Source organism: Tasmannia lanceolata, unplaced genomic scaffold, assembly GCF_043159265.1.
Source record: "Tasmannia lanceolata isolate RefF3 unplaced genomic scaffold, GAP_Taslan_0.1 ptg000023l, whole genome shotgun sequence".
Lineage (NCBI taxonomy): Eukaryota > Viridiplantae > Streptophyta > Magnoliopsida > Canellales > Winteraceae > Tasmannia > Tasmannia lanceolata.
In genome coordinates this window covers 17167750-17187519 of record NW_027518700.1, presented here as the reverse complement: position 1 = coordinate 17187519, position 19770 = coordinate 17167750, and the positions used below count along the sequence as shown (strand labels likewise).

The 19770-nt window shown below is 37.3% G+C and overlaps 1 protein-coding gene across 1 annotated transcript; it reads right to left on the bottom strand.

The window, feature by feature from the left end:
- Positions 1–419: 419 nt before the first annotated feature.
- LOC143856435 (uncharacterized) lies at positions 420–17940 on the bottom strand. Its single transcript, XM_077366649.1, has 2 exons — positions 17593–17940; positions 420–889 (listed from the first exon to the last, which is right to left on the bottom strand). Exons 1-2 carry the CDS (start codon positions 17770–17772, stop codon positions 716–718), a joined length of 354 nt encoding a protein of 117 aa, XP_077222764.1. The 5' UTR covers positions 17773–17940; the 3' UTR covers positions 420–715.
- Positions 17941–19770: the final 1830 nt, after the last annotated feature.

Genomic DNA, 19770 nt, shown 5'->3' with positions numbered 1-19770 from the left:
CTGTCTCTTTGATCTGAGACCACAAATTCGGTGGGTTAGGGAAATGGGCATTATAGAAATATATCAAGAGAGGGGTGTGAGGATCAATTTAGGAAGTATAAGATGGGCATTATTGGCATTATAGAAATATATCAAGAGAGGGGTGTGAGGATCAATTTAGGAAGTATAAGATGGGCATTATTGAAAGAAAGATATGGTTGCTTTCTGTTTCTTTTTTTCTTACTCTGGGTGGATAGAAAAGCTTGAAATGTACCTTCCCCAAAAAAAAAAAACAAAGGCTTGAAATGTGTGAGGTGTGAGAGAGTAAGATAGCATAGACTCAAATTGAGATTGGGCTGTGATTAAATGTGGGCCCACTGAAAAAGAACAAAGCAAAGTTGCTGAGTTCCCACAGATAGATCACATGAATGCCGCCTGGCTTTCAAATAAAAACCAATTAATTTAAGCAAAAAACATTCAAATACCACATTTATGCAAACCCTTCTGATCTGCACCATAAACCGATTTTGATCATGTAATATACATTAACATTTTTTAGGACAAGGAAAGAAGAAGAAAATGCAGCAAACAATTAACTGGGCAGATGAGAATTACCCGATCAATGAGCTTACTAACTTGTACATGCATTTTTCTTTGAACACGACTCGATTGATCCCTTGTCCCCCTAACAAGCAGTGTTTTGGAGCTGATATTCTCTTTCTTTGCTCAGCAGAACTCATTTTTTTGCCTTGGAAAATCTGAGGCATCGGTACTTCTCGCCACTGACAGTAATCTCGAGAGCACCATCTTGGTTGTCTTGATTTGATGCGGTGCCCATCAGAACACTTTTCTCCTTTTCAAGGTTTTCCTTCTCGATCTTCAGCCTCGCCTCTTGACGAGAGATCTCAGCCTGTGAAAAAAAAAAGTTTCTTGTTCATTCAAACATTTGGTTTCCATTAAAACAACATGAACATGGCTCAAACGATAATTTCTTTTTCTTTTTCTTTTTTCTTTTTTTGATACACTGACAAGTAAGCAAATTCCAATCTAATCCTATGGGATAAATATATGGATTCCTTTTTCATCAAAATGTTCACTGGTAATCTCAAAAGAAGATTCACAAAGGGCTCTGACTTCAAAATGTAATCCTCCATGGCAGCTTGACATTGAAATCACCAAAAATAAAACCACACATCTACATGGAAGTAAGAAATATTTAAAAAAGAAAAGAAACATTTTAGTTTAGGCAGCTGATGTCTTCACTCCCTTGTTTCGATATTGGCACCCCTATCTTTTTTTTAAACATTTATGATAAGGCTGTTGATCGAGAGAAGTACCAAATATCAAATCAAACGAGTGCGGATATCAGCTCCCTGTCAAATCAAAGGAATGCAGATATCAGCTCCCCTGTATTTTAAACCCCGTAACTATTTTTTCGAACAAGTAATATACTAAATAGAGAAATACAACAAAACGAGGCTAATGAAAGCACCCAACAATGAAGAAACAAAAACACGGAAAAAAAAGGATTAGAGATTGTGATACAACCAAATTTAAGCAAGAGTCCAAAATTGGCAAATAATATTCCTACTTCCTAGGTGTTTTCCTTCAGAATGAATGTGTGAGAATCAATACTCAATCTAGGATAAAATATCCCTCATTTTCCTTAAAATATATCCTAAACCACCAAAGGAGAGAGGAATCTCCCTTAAGCCAATGGATGGTGTTAAGGGAATTGCCTTCGATCCATATATTAGGCAGGTTGAATTTAGAAATGAGTTTACTGTCATTCCACACACTCATAACTTCTGCCACAGTTGGATCTACATCACCGCAAGAACCTACGTAAGATAAAAAAAGATTTCGCCTCCAGGGTCGGTGAGAACCCCTCAAAACACAACCGTCTGAACAGTAGCGTTGTTAATCGGATGAGAAACACTACTGCTACCGTGAAATTGTGTTTGATTCAGGTGGGCCAAATATAAGGACTGGTTTGGGAAGAATACTTGGCACTGATAGATATCTAATCTGTTACTACTTAAGCCTATCAGTGATTCATAATCTTACCATTATTTAACTGAGAAATTATATGATGAAGGGTCGTATAAACATGCACCTATCATCCCATCCTGATATTTGAACCAACAGCTCCTCACTTTTTGAGGAGCTGCTGTTGGGATAATTTCTCTAATCTGTTACTGCTTAAGGTGGTACTTCTGCTGTACCACCTTTACATGTTTACACGGCCTTTCATCATATAATTTCTCTTATTTAACCTATCAGTTTTTGCATCACTTAGGTGTTAGGACATAGAATGTGGAATACTTTTTTCCTAATAGCTAGAATGTGGTACTTAACCACTTTTTTCCTATACAGAAACCACTCCACAGATTCACTGTGCTTTTTTATTTTCCAGAGACTTGGGAAAATCTACATAATATACTTGTTAAAAATGCCTCTCTCTCTCTCTCTCTCTCTCTCTCTCTCTCTCTCTCTCTCTCTCTCTCTCTCTCTCAAGCAACATGGTATCAGAGCCTCAGGGTTCTTGATCCCTATTGCTGTCTTTTGCTTTTCACCTTTTCTCTCCTCTTCCTGTTTTTTTCTTGAGATCTACAATACACAAACACGAAAGAGAGGGAGATGCTCTTCTCTACATGGAAGTCAACCCTCCAACTATCGTCGTCCACCCGGGTCTCACTTGGGCTGATCTGCGGCATCTTTGGGTGCACTTCGGCACTATTGTGGTATTTCCATCAATGGTTTGAGGACTTGACCCGTATTGAATGGATCGTCCTCTGTTTTGGGTTTTTTTTTATAAGATTTGATTCCTCATCTTTTGTGCATATGGTGCAACTTGATTGTGTCTATGTAGAGATTATAACTATTGTGGTATAGCACATCTTCTTCTTTGTGATTGGTGATACATAAAGCTAGCTATTATGGGATCGACAACCATGTTTTGATTGGTTTTTTTTTTTTTTTTTTGAATGGTACCCATGTTTTGATTGTATTCAGAGTTGCTGTGGGGTGCTTGTTTTTTCTTTCTCTTTTGTGATATATACAAAAGATGATAGGATGATATATGGCTGAATCTAATGAGAACAAAGTGACCCAAACTGTGACAGTTACTAACGATGGAATTAATCTACAGGGAACTTCAATTAAACTAAATGAAAAAAATTACTTGTTGTGGAAACAAGCTATAAAAGTGTTCCTTGGTGCAAAAGGGAAGTTGATATATTTTTTGGCAGATCCTCCTCTTGAAACGAATCCGGACTAGATTGGTTGGGTACAAGAAAATCATGTAGTTATGTTGTGGTTGTGGAAGAGCGTGGAATCAAATGTTATAGGTAATTGCATGTTTATCTATGACTTAGCCGACACTTTGAATTTATTGCAGACACACATGTAGTGTCGTGTCCGATACGACATCCATGTCCACACGTGTCAACATTCCTTTAAACACTTTTAAGTGTACTGCTAAAAGTGTCAATAACTTTTAAAGTTTATATGTATGTACGTGCATCAGTGTGCCACTATTTTTAGATTTTTAGGGGTTTCCATGTCAGATACCCCGTATCTATGTCAAAACTCGACACATGTATCTGTGTCCACAAATCATGACTAAATGTACTTTCTATTTTAGCCGTGTCCCCGTTTCTAAATTTTGGAAGTCTGTCGTGTCCGACACTCCATGTCCGTGTCGACACGCGACACGTGACACTTGTGTCCGTGCCCACAAATCATAGATGTTTATGGAATCTACGTAGGGTGTTTGTGAAAGACTATAGAATTGGTACTCTAATGATTGACAGGAATATCTCCAGGATGTATGAATTGTATGAACTGGTCAGCCTTTTTTTTAAATGATAAGATGGTCGGCCCATAAGTGAGAAAGGTTTTAAATTTCGGTTTCAGTGTCGGTTTCGGCCACCACCGAAACCGAAACGTTTCGGTTTTGGGCCGAAATTTCGGCCAAAATCATGTAAAAATATGATTATGATTTCATTTATTTTTTTATTTTGACTGAAATGTCTAAAATTTCAATGTCAACTTCGGCTATTTTGGTGGAAATTTCATAAATTTCGGTGAAAATTATAACATTTCGGTGTACATTTTCAAAATTTCGGTGGAAATTTTGAAAAAAAGTCCAAAAATGAAATTTCAACCAACATTTTGGCGAAATTTTGGAATTTCAGTGAAATCTTGTAAAGAAACGACTTCATGTGAATTTCGTTTCGGTTTGTGCCGAAACCGAAATATTTCGGCCAAAATTAAAGGTTTCGGCCGAAATTTAAAACCATGTAAGTGAGTATTTTGCCTCCCTTACTACTACGTGGGAGGAATTGAATTTGTACTACCCGATTTCAACTGATGTCAAAGTATAGAAAAACATTGGGTAAAATTTCAGACAACTAAATTTCTTTCGAGTTTAGATCCCAACCTCCAAACTACTCGGAGTCAAACTTTGGCAAGAGATGGTGGTGTTCCTGATGTACACACAGTCTATTCAGGAGTTCAACACAAGCTTCTACTTTGCCCCTTGTTCCGTTCACTTCTGTGGTGACAGATAACTCGACCTTGCTGGATCTTGATAGGGGTCGTGATAGCCTCTCTCGTGGTCGTGGTGACCCCACTGGTACCTGAGGTAATTCGGTTGGGGGTAGGGTGTTACTCCGAGTGAGCATGGAAGAGCCAGAAGTCACAATCGAGATGGTTATGAAGGGAGGTGTATCCATTGTGGTCTTACTGGTCAAATTGCTGAGCATGGTTTTAAATTTCGGCCGAAACGTTTCGTTTCAGCCAAAATATTTCGGTTTCGGTGGAAAACGAAATAAAATTCACAGTGAGTCGGAAAAGTACCAAACTTCACCGAAACGTTTCGTTTCGGTAAAATTTCGGTGAAACGTATCGGAAATTTCGGTGAAACATTTTGATGAAGCACAAAATTTCACCCTAAATTTTGGAAATTTCGGTGAAACGTTTCGGAAATTTCCGAAATTTCACCGAAATTTTTACAAGATTTCGTCCGAAATTTCATACCGAAACCGAAACCGAAACCGAGATTTAAAACCTTGTTGCTGACTATTGTTATGATTTACATGGGAGACCACACACCTGAGGCACTCAAGCCAATTATAATGTGGATGAATCCATACGACATGTCATATTGTCTCATGCAGGGTCATGAGCTCCTTATAGGGGCAACTTTTGTACAGCTATCACTTGAGGAATATAATACTCTTCTTCAGAATTAGAGGACCCAACCATCCACAGCTCCTCCACTCTTCCAATGTATCTCCACAAGCTTTTTAGCATAACACTTTGGGAAAACCCCATTTTCAAAAGTAAAATATTTTATTTATTTTGAAAATATTTCCAACAAAAAGTCTTCTAGGGGATTGACAGAGGTACCAAGTTCCAGCATTTCCCCACAGAAGGTACTCCATCTGGTTGATTTCTCTTCTATTTTTTTTAATGGGATATCAGATTTTAGATCTCTCATGGGAATTAGCAAGGGAGTTTTCCCAAATGCTAGATTGTGTGACCAGTTTTTTTTTCCATTTTTTAATTCATGGATTTATTGTTCTTTTATTTCAGTTGAATTTTCATTTTCAAACACTGAAGGTGCTTATTCCTGCAGATTTCTTCCATTTAGGGACTTCCAATCTGATCTTCGATTTTGATGTATTTCCTCTTTTTTGTGGCTTTTTTTTATGATCTCTGCTGTTGAAAGAAGAAAAAGAAGGAATTCCTTTGTTTAGGATGGTTCCAGAAATATAGCGTGTAAGTAAGATCTTCCATTTGTTCTCCTTACGCATTTGCCTTTTCTTCACAGGTTTTCTTTTTCCTTCTCTTCTTTCTATTGTTCAGCTGACCATTTATTGTTGTGATTGCAGATGATTTTGCATTAGTAAAGCTTTGAGATGGTGGGAGAAATAATTGAAGAAACACTAAAATTCCAGGTTATCAGACAAGTTAGTTGTGTAACATGTGATTCGTTTATTTTATTTCATTCTAATTTCAATATCTTTTGCTCAATCACTGCCTGATTGCGATTCGTTTTTGCAGTATATATGTTTTTTATTATTTTCTGCACTGCCAAGTTCTAATTACCATTCTTCAGCTCAAAATTAAAATTTAAACAACATCCTGATTCTGACGTATGCATGTCCTCTCTTTGAGCAGAGTAATTGAAATTACAATATTATCTGAATCTCAGATGATCTGTGACACGTTTTTTGTTCCATTTTTCTTGAAGAAAGAAAGCTACATTCCATTTATGTTCTACAGAGGAAAAAAGTCATTGTATTCTAATACTTTTGCAGATTTATGTTCATTGTTTTTTAGGCTCTGATTTCTTTTCATTTCTTTCAAGACATAAATGAATAAGTAGAAAAGTGTATCAGCAAATCCAAAAGAAAGAAAAAAATAAAAGCAGAAGAATCTTTTTTTAGTGTTTCTACCAAAATCTGGCAGAAAATGTCAAGGATTCAATAAACTTTACCAACAAGATTTGTTTATGTATCAAGAAAATATTCACAAAAAACGAAATCATAATCATATTTGTACATGATTTCGGCCGAAATTTCGGCCCGAAACTGAAACGTTTCGGTTTCGGTGGTGACCGAAACCGACACCGAAACCAAAATTTAGAACCTTGTTGTGAAGTTGTGTTACTGTTTGGTGGATTGTATAGGCTGTTAATGTTTGTTTAGTATTGTATAGGCTGTTAATGTTTGTTTATATGAAAATAGATGTTTAGAAGTGGTGGACTTTCTAATATACTAAAGATATATTTTTCGTTCGCTTCATTTGATTCTTTCGTTTTCTTTGTTTTTCATTCCTAAGCAACGCACATCCCCGTGCAACGCACGGGTCTGCAACTAGCATAGAAGATTCTGGAATCTGAAGAATGAAATGCCATGGAGATTTCTGTCTTAACTAACTGCTGAGAATGTACCTTGGGTTGCCGAAATTAACGTTATGAGGCAGTACTGCCTGCACTGATCTACATGCGCATTCACCATGTAAAATCTCCTATTTTCAAGAGGCCAAAAAGGTTTTTCGGGTTATGAGCCATTAGGGGTAAAATCAGGGCAGGGTTGGGCAGCCTGAACCCAACCCGAAGAGCATTGCTTCAACCATAACCCTAGCCCCCGAGGAGGACTAACACAAACCCTAACCCAAAACCCAAAACCATCCCAACCCGGCACGAGCCCACCAGAGATGTCTAAACCTTGCACATGATGTCATACAAGATCAACACTCATGGTCACAAAATGTTTAGGCTGCTTATTTTGGCACTGCCATTTTTGCTAATTGCACTAACACAACTTGTCTTTTATTATTTAAACGCATATCAAAGGTTATTATAATTCTCAGAAAAGCTTTCTAAAGCCAAATAAAAAAAGCAAAGACAAGCTGAGTTTTTGCAATTATTTAAACATGGTAGTGCTGAGATTAGTAGCATTGCCATGCTTTGATAATTGCACTAACACATCTTGTCTTTTATTATTTAAAGTTTTAAACAGTTGTGAAGGTTATTACAGTTCCCAAAAAATAAGACAAGCTGACCATGTGCAATTATTAAAACATTGTAGTGCCAATATCAATAGCTAATGTTTATAATGAAAAGGGTACTGATATTGACACTGCTATGTTTTTATAATTGCACTGACTCCTCTCGTTTTTTTATTTTAAAAGCCGTCCAAGTTTATTACAGTTTCCAAAAAGTTCTCAGAAGCCAATTAAAATAGAAATGACAACCTCAGTTTGTCCAATTATTAAAACCTAGCAGTGCCAATATCACTAGCCAAAGAAAATCAAATGCACATTTATAATGATAAAACGAAAGAGTAACATCACTTGTCGGAGTCGCGGTAGCAGTAGCTCAACAGAGAAAAAGGCTATCCTTATCAACAATCATACCATAATTAGTTAGGTGGGCCCGCTTGTTTCTTTTGACTATTTGTACAATATGGCAGCACAACACTCGCCCCTAGGGCCCACTTCTAATGAGTACGATGTTATGCGTGACCTCGTGGTCGAATCCAAGATATAATGACCCAACGGTCTAGCCACATGAGCTTGGGACCCATTACCCCCAGCCAGGTGGCTCCAAAAACCTAAAGACCCTCCCCTCGCCTCACCTCGCCTCGCCTCCCCCCCCCCCCCTCCCCCCCCTCCCACAAACAGGGGATAACTACCCCTATGATGGGCCCTTTAAATAAAATTTCAGATCTCATTTTTCCAAACCCTCTCTTCATCTTCTCCTCTTCCCTCGAGCACCGGCGTCGGCCAACCGTCCACCGTCGTCCGCCGCCGGCTAAGGTAAGCTCTCGTTTACCTATCTCTCTCTCTCCTCTCTCTCTCTCTCTCCCTCTATCTCTTTCTCCGTTGATTAATCTTTTCTTTGTAGGGAGGGTTTCTTGTTTTCAGAAAAAAGGCAGAATCATTGACATGTGAGATCTCGTTTATCCTTTTCTTATGGATCTTGTATTCTTTTATCATTCTTTTGGATTGTCTTCCTCTCATTTTTTTTGATGAGTATGGATTGTGTTCTTCTCTTTATGAAAAAGTTTTACCCTTCTCTTATGGATCTTTTATTCTTTTATCATTTTTTTGGATTCTGTTCTTCTCATTTTTTGATGGGTATGGATTGTGCTCCTCTTTAAAAAAAGGTTTATCCTTATCTTGTGGATCTTGTATTTTTTTGTCATTTTTTTGGATTGTGTTCTTCTCATTTTGTTGATTTGTATGGATTGTGTTATTCTATTTATGAAAAGAGACATTAGGGTTGCAACCAAGGTGTTAAATTTCGACCGAAATCCGAAATTTTGAGTTTCGCTCGAGACCGAAACCGAAATCCGTAATACTCGAAAGGGTATTTTTCGGCCGAAATTTCGAAATTTTGTTTATCCCGAAATTTCATCCTAAAATTAAAGGATTTTGCCAAAAAAATTGAGATTTTTCATAACTATTTAATATTATCGCCAATTTCAGCCGAAATTACAGAAATTTCGGTGGAAATTCCATATGAGAAAAAGTAGCCGTAAATTTGATTTCGTGGGTTTCGCCCGAAATTTCAAAATCTCGGCTAAAATTTCGGTTTCGGTGAGGACTGAAACGCATTCTGAAACCAAAATTTAAAACCTTTGTTGCAACTCGGTAGGTTTTCTAAAACCCTACCCTACCTAAGAAACTGTTCGGGGTCGGATCGGGTTGGATTTGTTTTAGGAAAACCCCGGCCGAACCCGAGATGGTTTCTCGAGTCGGGTTTCTTCGTATTGTCGCACTAAGCTTTCATGTTTTCATGCAAACAAATGACAAGTTTATTTTAATGATTTCGTAGATTAGCTAATCAAATGGTAATTTTGGAGATGAGGTAATCAAATGGAAATTCTTCTATTTGCCAATGATCAGAGGGTTTTGTTTTTGTTTCACAGTTACAGTTCACACTGTTTTGTCATAGGTCTTGACTTGCAACCCTAATGTCCATGTTCATAAAGAGAAGAACACAATCCATACCCATCAACAACATGAGAAGAACACAATCCAAAAAATGACAAAAGAATACAGGATCTACAAGATAAGGATAAATCTTTTTCATAAAGAGAACACAATTCATACCCACCAAAAAATGAGAACATAATCCAAAAAAATAATAAAAGAATACAAGATCCACAAGAGAAGGATAAACCTTTTTCATAAAGAGAATAACACAATCCATACCCGTCAAAAAAAATGAGAAGAACGCAATCCAAAAAAATGACAAAAGAATACAAGATCCACAAGAGAAGGATAAACGAGATCTCATAGGTCGGTGATTCTGCCTTTTCCTGAAAAAAAGAAACCCTACCTACAAAGAAAATATTAATCAGCAGAGAAAGAGATGGAGGGAGAGAGGAAGTGGAGAGAGGAAGAGGAGAGAGATAAAGGTAAACGAGAGCTTACCTCAGCCGGCGGTGGACGGTTGGCCGACGCCAGTGCTCGAGAGAAGAGAAGATGAAGAGAGAGTTTTAATTTTGCGCTCAAGGTGTTTTGGGAAAATGAGATCTGAAATTTTATTTAAAGGGCCCATCATAGGGGTAGTTATCCCCTGTTTGTGTGAGAGGGAGGGGAGGGGAGAGTCTCTAGGTTTCTGGAGCCACCTGGCTGGGGGTAGTGGGTCCCAAGCTCATGTGGCTAGACCATTGGATCATTATATCTTGGATTCGACCACGAGGTCACGCGTAACATCCCCGGGGGTGAGTGCTGCCATAATGTACAAATGGTCAAAAGAAACAAGAGGGCACACCCAACTAATTATGGTATGATTGTTGATAAGGATAGCCTTTTTCTCTGTTGAGCTACTGCTACCGCGACTCCGGCAAGTGATGTCACTCTTTCGTTTTATCATTATAAACGTACGTTTGATTTTCTTTGGCTACTGATATTGGCAGTCTTGAGTATGGAGAGATGTGCTTGTTCCTTGGTCATGATTGTCAAGCTAGTCTTGTACTTGTGGTATTAACCTTTATCATTTTCCTATGGTTCAATAGAATAAAAAAGAACCTTGATAGTATCTTCATCATGCAATTCTTCTTTCTAATGCCCTGCAGTTTTGGTATGATGATCTGTAGATTTTGCAGGAGTATATATTTACCTATACTTCTATGTTTTATCTCTAGTTGATTACTCTTTCAAGAAGCACATTGATGAATCTTGTCAAGTTTCTAAGGATATCACTTTAATGTTTCTAGATATATAAAAAAACAGAAGAACGAAAGCACTAAATGGCTAAAAGTACCAAAACCGAAATGGAGTAACCTAAAGTCACCAAATGTCTCTGAGAAGGATAAAAGAACACAACTGACAAAAGAGATTTAAAATCAAAATTACAGAAATCATCTTGAATTCACATCCATCCCAGAAGCCAAGAATGCAAGAATCGGATCCAATCCAAACACTCTGTGATGCTACACACTAGACAGTAATAAAATTTCAAACTCAAAATGTTTAATTTCCAAACAGAGAGAAGAAGACATACAAGATATCTTCTTCAAGAGGGGAAAAATCAACATACCCCTTTGATGCACCAAGTAGGGAAGAGTTCCGATCGTCCGTCATGGTGTTCTGATCAAACCCGTGAAGATTGCAGTGACCGGCATGGGTTCAAAAATGAGAACCGGAGATTGAGGGGGGGGAGAGGTGGGAAACTGAAAAAGGCAAGGAGAGAGAGAGAGAGAGAGGTGGGAAAACTGAAAAACGGCAAGGAGAGAGAGAGAGGTGCGAAAACTGTAAAAGGCAAGAAAGGGGAAATCCGTAGGTTTTTATTTTACTAAAAAATTTGGGACCAAAAGTTATCCTTTCGGGAGAAATTATAAAAGGAGATAAACGGATCAAATTTCTCATCTTTTTTGGTATATGACAAAACTGAAGTGTGGTTTTTTCTTTTTTCTCTCCGCGCGCACAAGAGAGGTGCCCTCTTTCTTCTTAGTCTTCTTCTTATTTTTTGTAAGTGTTTCAATTTTGCATTCCTTGTAATAGAATATGTTTGTTGGATTTAAAATTGCATTTTTCTTTGGCAAGCAGCCGCACAAATGAGGTTGATCAATCTAATCTAAACCCTTGCGAATGGGTCATGCTTCGAAAAAAATCTTCCATACCTCCTAAGTGAGATAATCCTAATAATCTAATTTGGAGTTTTTATGTACGAGACGTCTACAAGAATTTATTATCTAAATCATTCATTCTTTGGGCCCCGCTGGTAGATAGCCCATGCCCAAAAAAATATGTAGGCCATAGGATGAGCCTAAACCCTTCGATTAATTGGAGGTTTTGTCACCTTGCAGCCCAAAAATGGAGGTCAAAAAATTAATAGTTAGGATCGTCTTTGATGCAAACGTAACTCAAGTCGGCTTTAGCAAGAATTTGTCCAAAAGGGCCCTAATGAGTGGTGAGTTTTTTAGAAAAGAAAAAGTGTTAGAGCCGGCCCGCGCTTTTTCAAAGAATCCTGCACCCACGGGCATACGGCCTGGCAGGCCTTCCCTCTTTGATGCTAACGTAACTCAAGACGGCTTTAGCTAGAAATTGTCCAAAAGGGCCCGATGAGTGGTGAGTTTTTTAGAAAAGAAAGCGTGTATGTCCAACTAAATAAGAAGTTTATTACATGTGCCCATGAAAAAAAAGGTTTATTACATGTGTGTGTGTGAGAGAGAGAGAGAGTTATTGGGTAACCGGATACCAGGCGAAAAACTAATTCTTTAGTTGGATAAGCGTCAAAGGGGGTGAATGCAGATTTCAAAGGGACGAATTAAGAAATAAGAATCGGTGTCTTATTCTGATTCCGTGTATTCCGGCGTTTGGTTCAACTTTTCCAACTGGAATGAAGCAGGCCAGCAAAAAAAATAGCGGAATATAGCGCGGTGTTGGTTACCCGCCTATCAGATCTCTCGACAATCCCTCTTTTCCATTTGTTTTTTATTTCTCCAAGGAAAACACTTTGAACACGGGATTTCGTTTGGAAAATAAAAATGGGGATAAAATTACCATTGACGTTTCGGCCGAAATATTTCGGTTTCGGCCGAAATATTTCGGTTTCGGCACAAACCGAAATGAAATTCACATGAAGTCGTTTCTTTACAAGATTTCGCTGAAATTTTACCGAAATTTCACCGACATTCCGAAATTTCGCCAAAATGTTGTCGAAATTTCAGCTAATTTTTGGACTTTTTACAAAATTTCCACCAAAATAGCCAAAATTTCAACCGGAATCGCCGAAATTGACATCGAAATTTTAGACATTTCGATCGAAATTTAAAAAATAAACGAAATCATAATCATATTTTTACATGATTTCGGCTGAAACTACAGCCCGAAACCGAAACCGAAACGGAAATTTAAAACCTTGCATAAAAGCATTAAATACACATTGAAAAGGGTCGAATCCAAGGTTTTAAATTTCAGTTTCGGTGTCGGTTTCAGCCACCACTGAAACCGAAATGTTTTGGTTTCGGGCCGAAATTTCGTCCGGACTCATGTAAAAATATTATTATGATTTCGTTTATTTTTTAAATTTCGACCGAAATGTCTAAAATTTCAGTGTCAATTTCGGCGATTTCGGTTGAAATTTCGGCTATTTCGGTGGAAATTTCATAAATTTCGGTAGATATTATAACATTTCGGTGTACATTTTTAAAATTTCAGTGGAAATTTTGTAAAAAAAGTCCAAAAATGAAATTTCAGCTGAAATTTCGGTAAAATTTCGGCGAAATCTTGTAAAGAAACGAGTTCATGTGAATTTCGTTTCAGTTTGTGCCGAAACCGAAATAATTTGGCTGAATTTTCGTTTCAGACGAAACTTAAAACCATGCTTTTATAAGGATTTGAGCTCCTCCATTTGTCTTTTAATGGACGTGGCTCTAATGATTGATGCCTGTTTTTTTCCCAAAACGGAATCCCGTTTTCCTAGCAGTGCCTCTTTCTCCAATGTTCTTCAACACACAAAATGCTCTATTGAAAACAAAGATTCAGCAGCTTTCATCTTTCTCTACAGCTCCTCAGCATCTTTTTGAGCATCTGCCAAATTTCATTCCATCGAAGTTTTTTTCCTCCATATAAAAGACATCTTTATGAACCTTTTCAAGAACTCTCATCTTTCTATGCATGTCTTAGGGTTTTCCTCCCATTGAATCTGCTTTAAAGATCTAGGGTTTCTTCTAACAGAGGAAGGACATGACCATGAACCATGAAGCTTTTCAAGAAGAAAACGTCCTGGGGTTTGCTTGCAGATGAATCTGCCTTTAAGGGTCTAGGGTTTCTTCTAATAGACGAAGGATAAGACCATGAACCATGGATATTTTCCAGAAGAAAACATCCTGGGGTTTGCTTGTCATTGAATTTGCCTTCCAAATTTGGGGTTTCTTCAACAAAGGAATGACAAGATCCTGAACCATGATCCTTTTCAAGAAGAAAACTTCCTAGGGCTTGCTTGATGTTGAATCTTCCTTCCAAGATCGGGAATTTCTTCTGATAGAGGAAGAAATTTGTTAATATTGTATGCTCAATAAGGTTCTATGCCTTTTTTGCTTCTTTGTAAATAGGAAGAAATTTGTTAATATTGTATGCTCAATAAGGTTCTATGCCTTTTTTGCTTCTTTGTAAATTTCTCAGGTTTCTGTCTTTTGGTTTATTTCGACACATGCAGCTTAAGATTCAAGTTGTGAAAGAAAAAAAAAAGGAAAATTCCTTTTGATAGTAGCAGCTGTATTTTGTCTAATTTGATTTTGGCTTCCATAACTCGATCCATTATTTTATTTTTCCTTTTATTTGTATGAGGCCGGGCATTGCTGATAACTTTAGTTTGTTGGCGGTATTAGGACTTACGGACTAGGGGAAGAGGGAGTTGAGAAGGTCTAGAAACTATGTTACCAAATCCTTCAAAACAAGCATGGTACCCATAATTAACACATTAATTGGAAGAGAGAAAGGTTCAAGAACAATGGTTCTAAGTAGTTTGGTGACTCCAACGGCTGAATGACAAGAACAAAACAAACATTACAGTAATACGTGGGCTAGATGATTCCGGTGCATGCCCTTCCCTAAATCATCTGATCCAAGCACTATTGCCCCTTAAGTTGACCAATAATTAGGGGTGCAACTTGGGTCAGGTCAGGTTGAGCTTTTGCTAAAATATGAATTGGAATCAACCCGAACCCAGCCCAATTTTATGGTAAAAGCTCAACCCAAATTTCCAAAAATACCCCTATCAATAATCAGTTCCTTTCAAATGTCCAATAGAAATCCACTAATCAAATAGTTAGAATCATCGAACCAATGTAATTCCTTATCAATGACTGATCTGTGGACAGACCCACTAGATGAAAAGCACAGTCATGTTAGTTGTTGACATTATCAATGATTCCAATCAATGGTTTGTCTTATTTTAGCTTTCCACTAAACTTTCTCAAATTATCATTCAACATTAATATCTAAAAGCAAAGTATCAAAATTCCCCTCTATGCCAAGAAAGGAAACAAGTATTCTTCCTTTCTCAGCTTCTTTAAATCAGAATTAGGAACAAAATAGTTAAAATAAATTATCTCAAGGAAAATTCCTATGATTTGTGGACACGGACACGGAGTGTGGGACACGGCAAACCCCCAAAATTTAGAAGAAAGCACTCATAATCATAATTTGTGGATGTGGATTCGTGTGTCTAGTTTTGACACAGATACGAGTTCTATGACGTGGCAACATCTAAAAATCTAGAAATGGTGACACGTATATACATATAAAATTACTAATTACTATCATAATTTGTAACAATATAAATATGGTATTCATTTAACAAACTAATAAATCTTAGAATTAATCAACTATAATCTAAAACAAACATGAGATAATCAAATAACAACGCATTCATCAATTTAATCCAATTCCCTTCCGTCTCCAATATACAGTGAGAAAGGGAGACCAATATGATATAATGAATATAGTATTGGAACAAAAATTTGTTTAGGGTTTTAGGTTTAGGGGAGGGGATATAACAACAAATATTAGTTAAAGAAGAGTTGATAATAAAATAAGAGTTAATTATAAAAGAGGTAAACGCAATATTCTTAAAATAAGATGTCACTACCGTGTCTACACGGACACATTAAGTCTAACAATTTTGTAGTACAATTAAAAAAGGGAAATGTTATCAGCACTACTATATTTTGATGATCACACTCCTCACTTTATTAGAAGTGCGGTATGGCCCGCACCATAGGATGATCCAAACCCTCCGTTAGATGGCCCACAGCCTAAACTCTACAGATCGGAGGGTTAGGATCAACCTATGGAAATGATTTTTGGGGCACAACCTATTTAGGTTGTGGGCCATCTAATGGACGGTTTGGGTCATCCTATGGTGCCATAACGCACTTTTAATAAAGTGAGGAGTGCGATCATCAAAATACAGTAGTGCTAATAACATTTCCCTTAAAAAATTAAAAGTGTCCAAAGGAGTGTCGACATGTGTGTACCATAGTTATCAAAACTCCGTTTTAAACGGCGTTTTTTTTTTTGAAATAAATGCATTTTATTGGTGTGCTGTTTAAAACTCCGTTTAAAACTTTTACAACGAATAAAACTATGTTTATTCGGGCAAACGTTTTCAACACGTTTTCTTGGCCAACTTTCAAATTTTACCCCCACCATATTTTGTAAATGACAAAATTCTAAACTCATTTTCTTGTGTTACCGTTTTTTAATACGTTTTTTTGAACCAATACCGTATTATAAACTCGAATTTTTGCCGTCCCCTTTTTTTTTGCCGAATCACATTTTGCTAACTATGGTGTGGACACGCGTTCAACAATAAATTCGAAGTGTCTGCTAACTCATAGGAAAATTCACAGCATAAGCAAATCACTTCTAGTTCTAACATAAAAACAAATAAATTCAATGTATAATCGAAGCAACATCTATACTTCGACTCCATAATTCTCCCTCCCTTCACCACAAATTGGAGACAAATATCAATGATGTTGGAGTATGAGAGATCTTACCCTTGGATCATCTTGGTAGTGGATTAGGAAAGTAGGTTAGATGAGGCAAGCTAAATCAATTAGGATGTTTGATTTGATTTGATTTGGTGGTAAATTGAGGTAGGTATAATTCTTAGGTAACTAGATTAGATTGAGATTATTTCTTTCCTTTCGGATCTTAAATCCTTTCTATGTTTATCCTCCGAGTGTTCTTCTATTTAAACACTCTTTAGGTCATTGTAAATCATCTACGATTAAAAGAAATTTCCGTTATTTATCAAATGATTTTAACAAATCTTGAAACTCAATAAGCAGGAATTGAGTAGAACATCTGTGATTATATTAAATTCAAATTCAATGTTGAGAAAATCCACCGGGGGAAAATCTAATCTCATCGTGCACAAATTAATAGAAAAGTAAAATAAACACAAACCACAAGATGAACACCGAGATTTATGTCGTTAGGCCAAGATGCCTACGTCCACAGGCGAGAATAACACAATCTTCCACTATGAGAAAAACAATATACAATGATTACAATGGATTAACTCAAACCCACAGACCCGCAACCCTTTCCTTGCCCTCTCAACCAAGACCATACTCGAGAGTTACCCAAGAGAATACCCAAGAGGACACAATCTTCCACTATGAGAAAAACAATATACAATGATTACAATGGATTAACTCAAACCCACAGACCAGCAACCCTTTCCTTGCCCTCTCAACCAAGACCATACTCGAGAGTTACCCAAGAGAATAACACAATCTCCCTCTCTCTCTCTCTCTCTCTCTCTCTCTCTCTCTCTCTCTCTCTCTCTCTCTCTCTCTCTCTCTCTCTCTCTCTCTCTCCAACATGAGAAAAAAATCCCTTTTAATAACTAGGTTTTCCAAAAACCCTAAAGAGGCTTCTTTCTAGTAGGAAAGAAACAAGGCAACTTTCCCAACAAAATTCCTAATAAAATAGCTATCAGGCAATGAGATAAGAAATTTTGGGCAAATAACCAAACGAATAAGAATAAAAACACAGAAGGGAATTCAAAAAAAAAACAAGGATGGAGCAAATCTAATTAGAATCTCAGTGTCTGAAATTTTTTACCTCGCGACGAGAAAGCTCCGCCTTCCAAGCAGCCTCTCTTTCGGCGACCTCTCTCTCCCTCTCTTCTATGTAACTCTGCATCTCTCTCTCCTTCATTATTCGATCTTGAATATCTGCATCTAGAGCTTCTTTTAACTCATTCACGAACTTATCCACCACGGATTTGATTCTCAGAGACATATTCTAAGCAGAATTTTAAGTTTTAATCACCGGATTTCACGATACAATGCTTAGATTCCGGCCATTTTCTGATCATCCGGTGAGATCTTTGATTTCTTTAAAGCTAGGGTTTTTTCTGCAAGTGAGAGTCGGGTGTAGAGAGAAAGAGAATGCGTGTCCATAGAGAGAGGAATCAGGATTTTGTTTTGGGCAGTGATAAATTCACCCCCTTCTATTACAATATTCACCCCAAGTTTTCAAAATGGACTGTACAGCCCCACCATAGGATGATCCAAACCGTCCATTTGATGGGCCACAATGTAAAAAGGTTGTGTCACAAAACTCAATTCTATAGGATGATCCTAGCCCTCCGATCTATAGAGGTTTGATTATACGGAGTTTCTCTATAGATCGGAGGGCTAGGATCATCCGATGGAAATGATTTTTGGGGCACAACCTATTTACATTGTGGCCCATCAAATGGACGGTTCGGATCATCCTATGGTGTAGGATGTAGAGTCCGTTTTGAAAATTTGGGGGGGTGAATATTGTAATAGAATGGGGTGAATTTATCACGGCCCTTTTGTTTTTATTTGGAAAAGAGGAAAAGGAGGGAATGAAGTATAAGAATGCCTTTTCATCATATAATTTCTCGCCCTTTGTGTTTCTGTAAATTACTGCAGACCCACTGATCCTCTGTTTGGATTGTGAGAAAAAATATTTCTGATGGAAAAATTTTCGTAGAAATTATTTTTCTATTCATGATTTAGAGAGAAATAAAATGATTGTGATTAATTTAGAAGGACATTATCATAAATTGAAATGGGTCGTTCAAGTTAGCTTTGTTTTTTGGGATAATTACATTTACACCCCCTCTAGTTTCTGACACATCCACTTCCACCCCTATAGTTTAAAACGTGACAAATGCACTCGTTTAGTTTCAATTTGTTTAAGGTTTGCCCCCTCAGCTGAAGGTTCGTCCATAGATTGAAGGGTTAGGATGATCCGATGGAGCTGATCTTTTGGGCACACCCTATCTATGTCAGGACCCATCAAATGAACACTTTGGATCATCCAAACAATTTGGGCCCACATTATTTGGATGATTTTTTGTTTGGATTCGGGTATGGGCCCACATTATTTGGATGATCCAAAGCGTCCATTTGATGGGTCCTGACATAGATAGGGTGTGCCCAAAAAATCAGCTCCATTGGATCATCCTAACCCTTCAATCTATGGGCGAACCTTCAGCTGAGGGGGCAAACCTTAAACAAATTGAAACTACAGGGGTGTATTTGTCAAGTTTTAAACTATAGGGGTGGAAGTGGATGTGTCAGAAACTAGAGGGGGTGTAAATGTAATTATCCCTTGTTTTTTTTTTGTGTGTCAAACAAGTAAGAAATTTTTAAAGAGGGAAATGTTATCAGCACAACCATTTTTTGATATTTTGGCTAACCAATTAAAGTAGAAAAGATAGATTGGTTTGTGCAAATATCAAAATATGGCTGTGCTGCGAAAATTTCCCTTTTAAAAATATTTTTCCTTTCTAAACTTTTCCACAAAATTCTTGAAATCCAAATAGGGCCTTGCGCCCTTTTTACTTGGGACAGCCCCCTCTAGTGTAAAAGAGTACTCATAAATACACTGGAGGGGGCTGTCCAGAGTAAGAAAACAGGCGGATATATATCACTTCCCGCCAGTTTAGATTTCAGGAATTTTTTAGAAAAGCTTGTAGAGGAAAACTATTTCCAAAATTACCAACTCATGAAAAAGGATAATTAGAACCAATCCTATTCAATTTTTAGCCAGGAAGCTTCAATTTATGAAAAACTTTCCCTAACCTGGAAAACTCATCTTTCAATAAAAAAAAGTTATCCAGGATAAATTTTCAATGGTGCAACACATTGCCCTTAGTTATCTCAAGAAATTACAGGTTTTTTCCTTTTTTCAAAGCTTCCTAATAAGGCCTCCTTGTAATGCCTTACCCAAGAAGCCATTAATGATCATTTCTTATTACAA

Excerpts from the sequence above, each read along its gene's own strand:
- LOC143856435 (XM_077366649.1), bottom strand. The coding sequence starts at position 17,772 with ATGTCTCTGAGAATCAAATCCGTGGTGGATAAGTTCGTGAATGAGTTA. Across the intron at positions 890-17,592 it reads CGGAGCTTTCTCGTCGCGAG|GCTGAGATCTCTCGTCAAGA; the intron begins GTAAAAAATTTC and ends TTTTTTTCACAG.